The 16203-nt window shown below is 45.0% G+C and overlaps 1 protein-coding gene across 4 annotated transcripts in view; it reads right to left on the reverse strand.

The window, feature by feature from the left end:
• The window catches only part of RORA (RAR related orphan receptor A), a 745063-nt gene that overhangs the window by 42026 nt on the left and 686834 nt on the right, over positions 1-16203 (reverse strand). For all 4 annotated transcript variants that reach the window (XM_055118527.1, XM_055118528.1, XM_055118529.1 and 1 more), the window contains one exon: positions 1399-1484. In XM_055118527.1, the coding sequence (XP_054974502.1) occupies positions 1399-1484 (86 nt within the window). The remainder of the gene's footprint in view (positions 1-1398; positions 1485-16203) is intronic.

The following is a 16203-nucleotide window of genomic DNA, read 5'->3' on the forward strand; positions in this document are numbered from 1 at the left end:
TTGAGGGAAGGAGAATGAGGAGATAAAAGCACAAAACTTCTTCTCATTTTTTCCCTTAGTCTAGAACCCAGGGCCTTGAGGATTAATGTGGAGATGAAGAACTCTCCCCACCCCTCCTTAAAGAGCAGACTCACTAATTTAAAAATAAATTAATTAAATAAAAAAAAGAGCAGACTCCTTATGCTTGACAGACAGGTGTGCCTGTACTCCTTCACACCAGATCCCACACCTGGTGTGCAGAAATCTCTAGCACCCCCAAGATGGGACCAAAAGGAAGCACCTGAATGCATTCAAAGGGGCAAGTGTTACCACCATTTCAGCAAAACAGAGACTCAGGAGTATAAGGAAGCAAATTCCCTTCAAGCTTCTTAGCAGTTATCTTTGTCTGTCTGTGGTTTGATATTTTATGATGACGTATCAAGTGCATGGAATTTTTGTTTGTTTGTTTTGTTTGTGGTAAGCCTAAGACCCCCTCACACACATTTGGCTAATTCTAGCCAGTTTTGGTGCTGGCTCAGAAGCCTCCTGCCTTTTAAGTCACTTTACTCTGGCTTATTTTTGTTTATTTTGCACTGTCTCATCCCATCACCTGTCTCAGGGCTGTTCCGATTTGAGCAGGAGGGTTCAATCTTAATAAATCAGAACGAGTGACAGAGGCAATGCAGGGTGCCATGTGGAATTCGGTTACAGGGAACTGAACCACCCCTTTGCCCACAGTGGACAGAGCTGGCAGTCAGGGCCTACAGTGGCCCTGCCGGAGCCGAGACAGCTGCACAGCTGCACAGCTTGTGTCTAGACACAGCAGCCTTTCTAGTGTGAAAGAACGTTTAGCAGCAATTTCTTGTTTTATTCCTGGAATCTTTTTAAATGGCAGTTAGGAGTATACCCACTTTAGAGATGAAGAAACAGTCCCCCAAAGATTACAGAGAGCCAGATGGGAACAGGACAAGAAGTTGGCTCTTGGCTAAAGCCTGGCCCTCCTTTATCCAGATGGGTAAGCCTCTGCGGCCAACAATAAGCCTTTCAATCATCTTCTGATAAAACTTACCAGAAATGCCTTCTTATAAAGCTCCTCACAAGGACATCGCACAGTCTAGAACCACACATATATTTTTAAGAGAATATACATTAACTTCAGCTATCTGGATTGGAAGCAATACACATAAGCGATGCTCAAGTTCCTTTCTCTAGCCTCCCGTTACTTTGATGCATAGCCCAAACTCTGCACATAACTCACTTCTTTAATTGTAACTTACCACTCCAATAATATATTCTGCCTGTCATTTTCCGTCACTCAAAATTCCAAGAAGCTAAATTTTCAGACATGGAAGTAAAAGCTAGAAATCACAAAGATTCATTCTAACAATACTTGAAACAACAACAATTAAAAAGGGTTACCTTGCAGCCTTCACATGTAATGACACCATAATGGATTCCTGATGATTTGTCTCCACAGATCTTGCATGGAATAATTTCAATTTGAGCTGCAACAGAAGCACGCAACCAGTTAATTACATTTTCTTTTAAACACCTTATAAAAGCGCTCCCTGATCAGCATTTGTATAGTGAAAACTAATAACCTGCTAAACATTATACTGCATTAACTATTCATTGCTGAACTGTGAGGGTCCCCCTAGAGTCCTGGACTAAATTATGGCTGCTCGTTATATAATAGCTTTCGGGTTATTAAAATGGGTCATTTGAGAAGGTGTTTAAGAACCCACAAGAAGACTGGAATCAGCATTTCAAAGCCTTCAAGAACTGGAGAGTTCGCATTTTAGGCCTCAGAGCAAAGCAGATACTAAAATGTTTCCTCCGATCTCATTTTCCATCATTATTTTTAAAAGGTCATAAATCCGTCTTGGCTGAGCACTGAAGCTCGACTGGAAGAGAGAAATATACTCCCGAAAGTCAGGTCTACTTAGGAAAATGATTCAACTCAAAATATTAGTAAGTTACATATGATGGCAAGTTAAGAATTCCTTTTCCATCTTTCTTTAATTAATGGGGTTGCCATGTGTTAAACATCAGTCCATTTGTGCACGATCTAAACCTCTCAACCATAAAGCCAGCATCCTCTCTGAATGTGATAATGGTGCATCCTGACCAACAGAATATGCTGCTTCTGAGCTCTTTATGTTGGAAATTGATTTCCTGTTACAATGGACATGTGTTTCTCTCCTACTGATGACTTAAAGATGCATCAAGCTAGAAGACTAACCAAATAATTAGCATATATCACACCAAAGTTTAAAAAATGACAATGCCCATTTTAAAGAAAACTCATTATATCTTGGGCAGAGCTGGAAAGAACATACTTAAGGATTCAAAAAAACAACCCAAGGAATAGAATAATTAGGTGAAACAAAGAACTTGAACTACCCCTTAAAAAGAATTTAAATGTGAAGAGAATACTAAGCTCCTTAAAGTGGATGGCAATGTTCACCAGTTTACCTGCAAAGTTTTATTTTTCTAGCTTCAATTTTTCACATCTGGATACCATGTTATATTCACCACTAAATGCACACAACTGTGAGTGTTCATGTGTGTTTCATCACTTTTGCACGGCCTGTGAGCAGTGCCATCACAACTTTTACACATACAATGACTTGATGGAGTTTAGAATTTGCTGTATGGTATGAAACACGGATATGCACAGCCCACGCCTCACTCCTCCAATCTGACCCCATGATTTCCACAACCAGTCACTTTGAACATGATGTAATGGCTTAGTCCAGACTCAGAAAGAGTACACATAAAATTACTAGCATTAGTCCCATTTTAAACCATTTTAAACCTCCTGATTTCTTTCAAAGAGGTCAGCACAAGCTCTGTGCTGACTTTATGGATGGTGAGCTATAGTCTTGAAGGGGACAGTCCCTACCGTATCCACCTTCTGTATTGTTGACCGATAGAGTTTCTTAGCTTGTCTAGACCAGAGAATTCATAATCTCACATCCAGTATATTCCCCCTAATCCTGATATTTTCTCAGATCCTATTTTAATATCACAGTGGTCAACCATCTAAAAATGCTTATTCTGAATGAGGCAACTTAATGTTATAGTGGTATTTAATAAAAATTTAACAAAAATTATCATCTGACTCCTCATCTCAGTGTCCATCTTGATTTCTTCAAGAAAAAATATTTATGAAATTTGAACTTGCACATGTTTCCTCCAATGTTTTTATGCAGTCAATGCACATTTCCATGCCACGCTCTACCAAAGGAGAAAGTTATGCTCAACACTCACTGCAGATGTTTATACGAAATGAAAGGGAAGGCAGAGATTCTGAAAGGGGGAACCAGTGGAGGGCTGGAACCTTCCCAGATTAATTCCTAAATTAACTAGCCTACAAGGAGAACTGCATTCCCTATCCCTAACACATAAGGCAACACGAAGTACTTGGGCCAAAGTCTATTTTAGAAGATCCAGAGTTGGGGAGAGGCTTAGTGCACTCAGCAGAACTCTTGTGTGTGGAAGCCCCAGGCTCAGTCCCCAGTACTGCACAGTCACTTGAGCGCCCCTGGGAGTGCCCAGCCCCAGCTACAAAGGAAACATATTACATGTGAATTAAAAGACCCACACTAAGTTTCTGCTTATGTTTCATCTGTAATCATAAAATTTGACATAGGATGAGGAGATGAGGAAGGGTGTATTCAGATCCTTTCCCTGAATTCATTTCAGTAAAACGGAGTCCAGGTCAGACTCTCACTTATCAGGGCACCCCACAGTGGTTCTCTGATCTCAAAAGACAGCTTCAGCATAAGCACTCTTCCGCAAATGATTAAAATCCACCTGATCCTTCCCACCCCTCACCAAACAAAAACAATAAAAATAAAAGAACCCACCTCTCTGAATAAGATATCATAGCACATGATAGGATTTCCAGAAGCAAACATTTGCAGATTGGAGAAGGGCATTCCACTTAATCCAACAATGCCCCAAAGTTTTCAACTTGACCCCCCAACTCATTTCCAGAATGCAAGTGTATTAACAACAACAACAACAAAATAATAAAAAATAAAGATAAAGTGTAGTCAGTGTCTTGCAGATTTTTCCCAAAGGCAGACAGCTTAGTTCTATAAATGTGAGTTTTCAATCCAATAAGAGGACACAGATCCCTTGACCCTCTGCTTTCTGTTCCTCATGCTTTTCCATTTTTTTACTGGCAGTGCTGGGTCTCTTGGAAATAATCTTCTTTTTACACAAATTATGAGACTTGGCCCATATGCACACTGCATGCATTTGCTCAGCCAGTATTTCCAAGGATGAGTTCTGTCAGACACCATGACTGTCACAAGTATATTGATTAAATTAGTCCATATACATATTCATTACAGCAAGAGGCTTATTGTACAATGGAGGAGCTAAGCAAGATGCACACAGAATCATGAATAGGCTTCACAATGAACAATTTTGCTATGAAAAATTCAGATCTACCCGTATTCCTGGCTCGGTTGCCAGAATCATTTGTTGTCTCTGTACCCTGTGCAACTTCGCAGCCCCCCATACCTGCGGGATGTTGTTCCAGGGAGCTGACGACAAGCGGCAGTGGGGACCGACAGGACACATTGCTAATGAGCTCAGCCAGTCTCTGGCGTGGGTTGTCATGGGCCAGGGTGCTGCCCCACAATGTTTTCTCTGCTTCTAATTAGCAAAGGGACGAGGATGTGGGCCTTCCCTAGCACCGAGTGATTCCTCTGAGCCAGTTTTGGGAGGCTCTTAGTCCAGAGAAAAACACCCATTCTCCAGAAGAATTCCAAAGACAATGGGACAAGAGCTAATCCCTGGCTTCCTTCTGGGGCAAACAGAATGACTTTAGAGCCATAGTAGGACCCTGGGTGTGGGCTTCTACGGGGTCAGGCAAGACCACAGTCACTCTCCAGTGAGGGCAGAGGCAGTGGCACCACAGTCTCAGTCTCTGTATTTTGTAGAAAAGGAAAGTGAAGCTCAGAGTGGCTTTGTCATATGCCCCACGTCTGAGAGTTGGGGCGAGGCCAGGCTGGGCTTTAGACCGACCTTCCTTCCTTCCTTCCTTCCTTCCTTCCTTCCTTCCTTCCTTCCTTCCTTCCTTCCTTCCTTCCTTCCTTCCTTCCTTCCTTCCTTCCTTCCTCATTCTTTCTTTCTTCCTTCCTTTCTTTCTTCCTTCCTTCCTTCCTTCCTTCCTTCCTTCCTTCCTTCCTTCCTTCCTTCCTTCCTTTCTTTCTTTCTTTCTTTCTTTCTTTTCTTTCTTTCTTTCTTTCTTTCTTTCTTTCTTGCATCACATCCAGCAGCGATGCACAGGGGTCACTCCTGGCTCATGCACTCAGGAATTACCCCTGGCGGGCGGTGCTGGGGGACCATATGGGATGCTGGGAATCGAACCTGGGTCGGCTGAGAGCAAGGCAAATGCCCTACCTGCTGTGCTATCACTCCAGCCTCTTATGTAGCTTTTTGGTCTAATGCAAAACTAAGGTTCTAGTCACCATAGGGCATGGCCCAATGAAATCACACTACACTGACCTCTCTGTGGCTCAAAAGACGCCTTGCAGGAATCTGGTTAAACCTACAGCCTGCTTGGGACTGATGTCCAGGTGCCACTTGGAGTTACTGGACAAGTTTACAACCGGAAGCAGCCACCACCCTTCTGGGGCATTCTCCATTCTATCTAAATCCAAGTCACCTTAGGGTGACTGACAATAAGGTTGAAAAAAATATATATATTTTTTATTTTTTTTCTGGTTACACCTGGTGGTGCTCAGGGCATACTCCCAACTCTGTACTCAGGATTTACTCCTGGTAGCTTGTCGGGGTGGTGGGGGGACCATATGTTGGGGATTCAACCTGGGTTGGATGCACACAAGACAAGTGCCTTACCTGCTGTACTATCACTCTGGATCAAGGCTGAACAATTCTTAAGACAAGGGGCAAATTACTTGACCTTGCTGAGGCTCCACCACATGGTCAGACACTCCACTTTAAAAATGATGTAAAAAAAACCAAAACACCAAAAAAAACCTTTTGGGGCTGGAGTGATAGCACAGCGGGTAGGGCATTTGCCTTGCATGCATCCAACCTGGGTTCAAATCCCAGCATCCCATATGGTCCCCTGAGCACTGCCAGGGGTGATTCCTGAGTGCATGAGCCAGGAGTGACCCCTGTGCATTGCTGGGTGTGACCCAAAAAGCAAAAAAAAAAACAAAAATAAAAATGATGCAGCACCCACATGATTATCTCTTATGTGTATGTTCCACTTCTGCACCCAGTTCTCAGACATAGTTGGCATTCCCTCGGTAGTAGTTATTATTATTGCCATTGTGGATAAGAAGTCCTGCCTTGTAGAAAAATGAAATTCTTTTCTCCAGACTTTAAGCTTTCTCCAAAGTGGGGATAGAGCAAAGCTGCTTATCGTCCCTGTAATATGGCAGGCTTTTCCTGCCCGCCCCCAGCACAATCCTTCATAGCCCTGGTGCTTAACTGTTTGCTGCAACAAGCAGCCTGTCACAATCCGCCATGGAAAGGCTCATATGGACCCTGTTACTAATAATAGCAGAAAGAAATTAAAGTTTTCATAGGTTCATATGAAAAGCTAATCTGGACCCAGAACCACCCTTGCCTTATTCCCCACTCTCCCCTCACTTACACAACCTTCTACGCTTTCCCGCCGGACCAAACAGGATGAGGTGGCTCTGGTCTGCCAGGAAATAAGCAGACCTGGGGTTCACCTACAGGTTTCATCCTGCAGCCCAATGTCCAATCATTTTGTGTACCTTGCAAAGGGAAGGGCCTGGGAACCAGCAGCAGGGCCTCTCCTTCCCTCACTCTGCTGCTGGAGCTCTTTCCCTCCTCTCGGAGAGCCGAGTAATCCACTCGGCACGTGACATATTTCTCAAAGGTCTGAAGGTTTCTAACTGGCCAGTCTGACTCTTGTCAGCAGAAAAACCAATAAAGATTAAGAAGGAAGACCCACAGGCATTTGATTGTACGTCCAGTGAAATGGCTCAAGTCCTTCCTGGATTAGTCACTTTCTTTCATCCCCAGTGCAGAAGGACTACAGTGGTTGAAGGCTCCATGGCTGCTGCATGCAGGCTGAGCACAGCCCCCAAATCTCTGCCCGCTTCTCTCTGGACTTGGGGAGATGTGGGCTTCTAGAGATTTTTGTTTGTTTGTTTTTAGGCCACACCCAGCTGTGCCCAGGACTTACTTCTGGCTTAGTGCTCAGAAGCTACTCCTGGAAATGCTCAGGGGACCATGTGGGATGCCAGGCATTGGACCCTGGTCGGCTGCATGCAAGGCAAGTGCCCTGTGTGCCTTCTAGAGTTTTGTGGTCTCTTTGGGTGTGGCTGCCTCCTAGTTCCAAGATCTCCAAGGCCATTAGACCTCTGTTTGGGGCCCAAAGTGGGGGGCTTTTTCCACTTGGCCCCAAGCTGTCCTACACAGGGGGCTGCCACCAACTGGAGCCGAGGGTCTTTTTACTTTTTAAACTATCTCGCAGCTGTGGCACTCTTTGCTGCAGTGTGCAGAGGTGCTGGGTGAGTAAATACTCTCTCCCAACCCCAGTCTTTCATTGCTACCTCCAGAGAAGGTGGGGATCCCAGGCCAATCGAGGCTGGCGGAGAGCTTGCTCTCCACCCCCAGGGGGGCACAGAGGCTGAACACTCCCACCTGTGCTCCTGGCCATCGTGTGACAGCTTGGTTCTATCACCTGGTCCAGGGTGCGCACAGTGGGGAGGGTCAACCTCAGGCCACATGGGAATCACCAATGCGTCCTGCCACGCTGGCTGCTGAAGTCACATCCCCGCGCTCCCCTGCCAGCACTCCCAGTCTTTTTATGACAGGGCTTGGTCCTCGCTGAAGGGCACTGAAGCCATCAGTGCCCTGACTGGAAAATCCTCCCCTTTAGTGGAGTCGCCTGGTGGCCATTCCTGGCAACAGTCACAAAGGCTGATGTTGGCAGAGTTCCATAATGGTTTTTAAGGTTTTGGTCCTCATTAACTCATTGTGACTTTGGTGCTTGCACCAACTCAGAAGTAGGCAGATGGGTATGATTACCCCCATTCTACAGATGCAGAAAATGAACCCCGGGAGAGCTAAATGACATCTTCACTATGTCTGGGTTTCCCAGGGTTTAACTGTACAGGCAAGTCCCACAGGCACACACAGGAAAAAAAATAGACAGTCTACGTCTCTTTCTTATTTTAGCGTGTTTGCTGCCCTCAGACTCCTGTTGCCATTTGTCTGGGGCTCCGGAGAGCAAGGGCAAGAGCTGGAGGCTGATTCGGTTAAGAAAAGCCCTTCCGAGGCTCTGTGTTATCCCGAACTCCAGTCCCCAAGGTGGCCTCCCCAAGTCACATAGCCTCCACTTCTGCCGTCTATAAAATGGGAATAATTCTTACCTGCTAGGCAGGTGGTAGGCAATGAATGCTCATAAAACTCTTTGAAGATGAAAAGCCTATGTAAATGGGAGGCTGTAGGAAGCCTGGAATATTGTTCTTGGCAAGGAGCAGGACGCCGAGCCCTGACTTCCCACAACAGACTTGGCCACAAAGAGAATAAAGGAAAAAACACAGAACTTGTAATTTTCATTGGCTCGCTAAACTTCAAGTATTTTTTTTCCTTTTTAATTGTTGGTTTTCAAAATGTCTTCTGGAAGGAATAATGGGTCCAGATGTTATTCTCTTAGCCTCAGCCTGAGAGAAAAAGGGCCCTTTGACCTTTCTGGATCGGCTGTCAGAAGCCAAGTCACAGTGCTCAGTTCGCCACCATAAGCCCACTTCCCAAACACGAGGGGCACGTGTGCCATGTGGGTGCCCCAAACCTCAGTATTAAGGCCCTCACTGTATCCACGGAATTATTGCCACTACAAAAGTGTCCTGGACCTGACTCAGTCATGCTCCCAGTCCCAGCCCATCTCTATTAAAGCCACTCTGCTGCTGTGGTTTGTTTCTGGGTCCCACCTTGCAGTACTGGGGGTAACTCCTGGCCCAGTGCTCAGCAGGGCTTGAGACACCATGCTTTGTCAGGGACTGAATCTGACAAAGGGACTGGAATCCAGCATGCAAAGCATGTATTCCAGCCCAATGAGCTCTCTCCTTCACCCCAAAACAACTTCTTAAAAGCTTTAAGTTGATTCTGGTGTGCTGGAAACTTAGTGCCTTTGAAAATCTCATTTTAAGAAAGTGTTGTGCAGGGGGGCAGAGAGATAGTACATGGGTAAGGTGCTTGTTTAGCACACAGCTGTCCTTGGTGTAATCCATGGCCCCCTGAACCCCTCTAGGAGTGATTCCTGAGCACAGAGCCAGGAGTAATCCTGAGTATCTCTGGGTGCACTCCCCCTGCGCCCTCCAAAATGTTGTGCATACCTGCTATACACATGCAGACATTTAAAAAACACTTAGTCAATATACACATACTTGCAAAGTATATAAAAAATAAGACAAATATGAAGAATTGCAACTTGGACTATTTCCCTTCAGTGTTTTATACACTTGCGACTCTGGTGCCTATGAGTGAAAATTCCTAGCCAGAATCCCCATCTATGAAGTCAGAGAAGGCTGAGCTATAGACGCGATTCATCATTCATCAGGAAATCACTGATGACTGGGAAGACAGGCACATCTCCCGGGCTCTCTGTGACTGTGTGGCAGTGCTGACAACAGAGATGGAATCTTGGTTCTCTGTGATTTGTCCCCACCCCTGCCAGATCAGGCTTCCCAGACACACTAACTCATGGTCCCTGTACAAATGAATCTCTGCTGAAAGCCAAATGCAGATGAACACTTCGGCCCCCTGGACAGGGAAATAAATCTTGTCTAATCCAAAAGAAAAACTTTATTTTTTGGTTTTGGGATCATACCCAGCAGTGCTCAGGGTTCACTGCTGGTTGGCTGCCGGAGATCAAACCTGGGTTGTCTGAGTGCAAGGCAAGTGCCTACATACTGTACTATCTCTCTGGCCCCCCAGAAACATTTTTCATATAAGGTAACAGTGAATGGCTTTGATTTTTAGGTCCAGCTTCCTCTAGAACGCAGTGATGACACAGAAAGGCATAAAACGCCCCAATGGATATAACTGACAGCGCCTCTTTTGATGACTCTCTGGCAACGAACTCAGCCCTGAACACTTGAACAGAAGAGAAGCAGCCTATCGGGGGCTGTGCTGCTTATTTGTGTTTTCCTCACTGGGAAAGAAGTTTCCCCAGTGAGCAAAACACAAATAAGTTCTCAGTCACCAATAATGACATCACTTTGATCAGCAATACTCTACAGATCTAATTCTTACTCTTCTTTCTTGTGTCACTTTCTATTGCCTTTGTAAACCACAGAGTATATCTGTTATTAAAAATTTGGGGGGTTGGGGCTGGAGCGATAGCACAGCGAGTAGGGCATTTGCCTTGTATGCAACTGACCCGGGTTCAATCCCCGACATCCCATATGGTCCCCCAAGCACCACCAGGAGTAATTCCTGAGTGCAGAGCTAGGAGTAACCCCTGAGCATCGCTGAGTGTGACCTAAAAAGAAAAAAAAAAGAATTTGTGGGGTTTTGTGCAATCAGGGACCAAGACAAAGATAACTGGCTATTGGTCAACTATTTTTGATTTAGTATGAACTACATTTTTTTCTTAAAGAGTTAACTGCATCTTATTTTACCAAAGATTTTCTAGGGCCTTCAGATCAAAATTGTTTTAATATTCTTCTCTTGAATATCTTAGTGTGGGTTAATTGTCATCTCATATCAGCAGGGGGGAAAGAATCTGTTTTTGTACTAAGTAGTTCAAATATGCACAGGAAAAAAAAAACCTAGGGGCTGGAGTGATAGCACAGCAGGCAGGGTGTTTGCCTTGCACGTAGCCAACCCAGGTTCGATTCCCAGCATCCCATATAGTCCCCTGAGCACTGCCAGGAGTAATTCCTGAGTGCAAAGCCAGGAGTAACCCCTGTGCATAGCCAGGTGTGACCCAAAAAGAAAAAACAAGAGCCTAGAAACTGTGACTTCTCTTCTACCCCTAAAGAGGTATGTGTCCTTTATATAATCCAGGTACGTGCTAAACCAACAAATGTCATCTGACTCACAGAAGTGCAGCTAATCTTCTCTATCGATCAACCTAGCTCTAAGTACCAGTCCCCTTCCCCCTTAACAGGCGCCAGGCCACACGGGGGAAAGTCTCCCTGGGCGCAGTTGAGAGTAAAGGGGTCAGCTCTTTGCTTTCATCATCCAAAGTCTGTTTTCCACAACAGAAAGGAACATCTTTCAAACCAAACCAAATCTGGAGATCTTATCTGGTTTCTGCTTAACCCAAACCCTTCAAAATTACTCTTACTGCGCTCATGAAATAACCTCACTTTCCATAATTACCCCAGAAATCTCACACCTAAGTCTCAAAGATAACCATTGCCTTTTTGTGCTTTTTGCACCAGCTTATGCACACCCAAAGCTACATCCATGGCACCATCTTGGGGTTTTAGTTTAGCAGCTCTTATTTTTTAAGTGGGGACATATAGTGTTACCCAAATAGATAAACCTGGAGATTCAAGTACAAAGCCAATGACAGAAAGATGTTTTAACACAGAAATGGGTCTGATGACACAGAAGCTCTTTGTTCAAATCTCTCTGTTATGTGGCTGCATTCGAGGATGGCCCATTGTATGCTAGCATCTACCACCAGAGTTCACAGGGTCAATGAAAACACTCAGTTGACTGAAGGATACTTCTTCAAGGGTCATCACCTCTGGCCTGAAACAACCAGTAGCTATTCCTAATTTTCAAGGCCCAATTTCTCTAACCTTGGACGGTGTCATCCTGACTAACAGCACACGAAGACATGCAAAATGGATCAAAGCATCCATTTTGAATCCAGGTGAAGTCACCAAAGCTCAGGGGACAAAGCTCATGACTCTGCATAAGCTTGGAAGATGTTCTAAGGATCAGTTTTGGTTCACGGTAAAGAAGCTGCTGTCACTGCAGAAATATTCCCTGACCAAATTAACTCTGAGTTCATGGCAAAAGATTGGCAATAACTGGCAAATTTAAAACCCTGAAAATAAAATGGCATCTTTCTAAATTAAGTCACAGAGAACTAAAAATTGCCACAGATCCTTAATTATGGAAAAATCACCCAGCAACACTGTAATTTTCTTGGTCTACAGATCACTGTGGTGGTGAGGATGGTCAGACACATGCTCCCACAACAGCCTCACCTCACCTCTGGGCCGTTCCCTCTTTACTGTCTTCCTAGAAACTGACAGGGATGAGAGGCCAGGGAAGGGTCTGGGTTCTGTTCAAAGTTACAAGCAAGGACCCTCTGCACCTAAAGACTTTGATTCCAGAGATGTAACACATTCGGGCATCCAGCGCAGCATCCGAGAGCGATGCACTGGGACACCGAACTGGGCTACAACTCTGTGCTGCCGGGGGTGGATTTTTTTCCTCCCCACCCTGTCTTCCTGCACGGAAAGCAGCGGCCTGGCGGCACCCACGTGGCAGGCGCCATCTTCTGTGACTCCAAACCCACAGGTATTCGGTTTTTACTTTTGGGGCTCCCAGGAACTCATGGGAAGGGGGCATAACCGGCATGCCCTCGGCCCAGATAAATCCGGAGCCGCTGAGCTCGAATCGGACCCTCTGCGCCTAAAGACTTTGAATTCAGAGACTTCTTACAGCAATGCACTGGGACTGTGAGCTGGGCTATGTAACTTCTGGCAGAATATTCCCTGGACTTTATATAGAAATCCAAAACCGCGCGGACACAGCAGCGTCCGCGCGACTTAACATTTATAATTGTCAGCAATGTGAAACGGTTCCATTTGAACAGGTCTGACTTGGGGGGGAACTCCAAATAATAACAGTAAGTTTTTGTTGAAATATTGAAGGTTTTTAATGTAGCAGTCACCTCTCTGGACTGTGAACTAAGCAAAAGCCCCACGCTGGCCGACTCGGCGTGGCGTACACCATACTATGAGGCGCAGGAAGGGGGATGAGGGGGAAAAAGAAAAAAAAAAAAGGGAAAAGGAAAAAGGAAAAAAAGAGAGAGAGAGAGAGAGAGTTATGTACTTGTAGCAGTGGGGCTACATATCTCTTCATTTCCAGCAATGAAAAACTAATTATCAAATGTAGTAGGTCTGTCTCTCTTGGTTGGAAACTCCAACAACTATAGTGAGTTTTGTGTTGAATTATGGAATGTAATCAAGGTAAAGAAAAAATGAAGTGAAATTCATTAGTTATACAGTAGGGGGTAGGGGGTGGGGGCGGGGGGTATACTGGGGTTTCTGGTGGTGGAATATGGGCACTAGTGAAGGGATGGGTGTTTGAATATTGTATAACTGACATATAAACCTGAGAACTTTGTAACTTTCCACATGGTGATTTAATAAAAAGTTTAAAAAAAATAAAAATAAATAAAAAAAAAACAAAGTTACAAGCAAATTGCTTAAACTTGCCAGAAGCAGAAGTGTAGATATTATCATACTACATTTTAAGACTCAAGATCTAGAAGAAATAGTAACCAACTCGAAGAAGAAAAAGTCTTCTAGGTTTTCTACCTACAACTTTCAGCCACTAGTCAATGATGCCTACTGGAGAGTAGTTCAATAATGCTTAACAAAATTCTCTTTTAGAATACTTTTGTAGGACAACCAGTTTTTACAAGTGAATCTTAGGAATAACCTGAGAAAATGACCCAAAGAGTTTTGATATTTTTTCCCAAATTCCTGCTCTAAAGGCATGTGCTCTCAACTTGTTCATTATTTCCATTTGTTTTAGTGTGGGAACACACCCGGCAGTGCTCACTGCTTACTCCTGGCTCTGTACTCAGGAATCACTCATGACGGGGCTCGGAGAACCATATGGGGTGCCTGGATCAAACCGGGTGAATTGCATGCAAGTCAAACACCCTATCCCCTACATTCTGTCTTTGGCCCCTCATTCCAATTTTAATTACAATATATAGATCAATCAGAAAATGGAATGATCTTTGTGGAAGTTAAGGCACTGTTGCAATCATAACTATTTCCAAAAGGGAGCAAGCAAGAGCTCACAGTTCTTTCTTTTTTTTTGAGTTTTAAATATTTATTTATGCTTTACTATTCTTTTAAAAAAATTAAACTACAGTGAAATACATAGTGGCAAAGTTGTTCATGACTGGGTTTCAATCATACAATACTGACGTCCATTCCTTCATCAGTGTACACTTCCTACCACCAGTGTCCCCAGTTTTCCCCCTTCCACGCCTCACCCCAGTCTGTCTTTACAGCAGGCACATTTCCACTTTTCCTCTCTCTCTCCCTCTCTATCTCTCTCCTTCTCTTTCTCTCCTTCTCCCTTCCTCTCTCTCTCTCTCTCTCTCTTTCTCTCTCTCTCTCTCTCTCCTTTTGAACTTTATGGTTTGCAGTACAAATTCTCAGTAATTTCTTGACAGGAAATAGAGGAAAAGGTGCCAGTCTTCAGGTTAATAAGTAGCTGTGAGATATTAGGATAAAGTATGCTTTGGAGCAGGCTAAGGTTGTTGGCTTTATTTTAAGATCGGACTTCTGAGCATCAATTCATGAACTATATCTAATATCGAATAAATATAATTTATCCAAGTGAAAGGAATTGTGCACCCCAGGCGTTCCTGAGGGAGCTAACCATTTTCACTTAAGTCAGGAGCTAGAAAGGCGGTAAGAAAGCAGAGTTATGTAAAGACAGGAAAATATAGCAGGCAACTCATCTGCACTTTCACTTTCAGTTTCTGAGCGGGGAAACTTTTGCCTGCAGAGACCAACACTGTAAAGGCCATTCCTGGTGCTCTAGACACTGAGCGTGGGTGCCCTGCCGACCCGATGTGTGACCACGCATGTGTATCTCTATAACTCCTGATGGCGTGAGTAAGTGACTGCTGCTAATCTGCAAAGCATACCATTCACACAATCTGGTCAGTGCAGGGGGCAGTGACATACACTTCACAAGTGCTGGCAGCACAGTCCCCTCTGAAGGGAAACCCACTCTGATTGCCTGCAGCTGCAGGCACAACTCACTGCCACACTGAAGTGTGGAAGAGCAGGTCCTTTTACGCTGCGCTACCATCTGGAAGCAAAGGCCACATTCTACCTCATCACAACCAAGTCCAGCCAGCCGCCTTGCCACCACCAGGGGGCGCACACAGGCGTAGGCACCAGGGGGGAAAAAAAAAAAGTCTACGAACCCATTTTACTGCATGAAAATTCAGGATGAAAGTAAAAAGTTCTAGGAAAGAAAGAGAATGGGGAGTGCTGGGTACAACCTTGAAAGCAAAGCCGAAGAGAGGCCGAACGTGTAAGTTCTAGCTGAATCCTTACGAGTCACACATATGAGCCACTCGAACTTGAGCTGCGTTGAAACTCTCCCTGCATTAGGCATCCTGGCCTTCAAAAATAATCCCTCCCTAATCATTATAGGTCACACAAGCAAGATGCCCGTAGAATCGTGTCTCACACATGACGGCTCAGTGAAAGTCCGGTGTCCTCCTCACCACCGCAGCCTTCTTCCTGGAGCGGGAGTAGGTGAAGATGACAGAAAGGCCGAGACAGAATGGTCACTGTGTTCTCTCAGTCAGGCCTGGTGTCTAGCCACCTCCCTCCTCCTGCCACACCACATGGCACTAGGTGGGTCTGAGGCAGGCAGTCAGAGGCTGGCTGTGGGCCAGCCCTAGGTGGCAGCAGGCCTGGCAGTCAGAGAGGGGAGGAGTGAGGAGGTGAGTGGGTGCAAGCCTGGACTGCCTACTCGATGGGCCCAGCACTGCCCATGGAATAAGCCAAATCTGCCAGCTCCTGGGAAATCAGCGACCCTCCATCTCCAGAATTCAGCTCCCTCCTTCTGTCCTTAGCTGATCCGAGGACCCCATCTGGCCAGTTTCCACTGCAACCGACGATCAGGGGTGGGTGGCTCTGCCATTCCCCCACAGCGGGGACATCCCTAATGGTTGGCGCCAGCAGGTAGTATGCAGCAGGCAGAAGCGGTGGCAGAAAGTGACAGAGAAATCATATCCCCTGCACTTGGTTCAGGGAAAACTCTAAAATGCTCTTGTCAAGGTTCAATGTAAAAGTTCTGGCAGAGAATTCTCTGGAGCTAGAATATATTGATTGTAGAAACCTGAGTCATCCTCTTTGCCTTATTTTATTATTATTATTATTATTTTGGCTTGGAGCCTCACCCTATAGTGTTCAGGGGCTAGTCTTGACTCTGTGGTCAGGAGTGACCCCTGGTGGA

Source organism: Sorex araneus, chromosome 10 (genome assembly GCF_027595985.1).
Source record: "Sorex araneus isolate mSorAra2 chromosome 10, mSorAra2.pri, whole genome shotgun sequence".
Classification (NCBI taxonomy): Eukaryota; Metazoa; Chordata; class Mammalia; order Eulipotyphla; family Soricidae; genus Sorex; species Sorex araneus.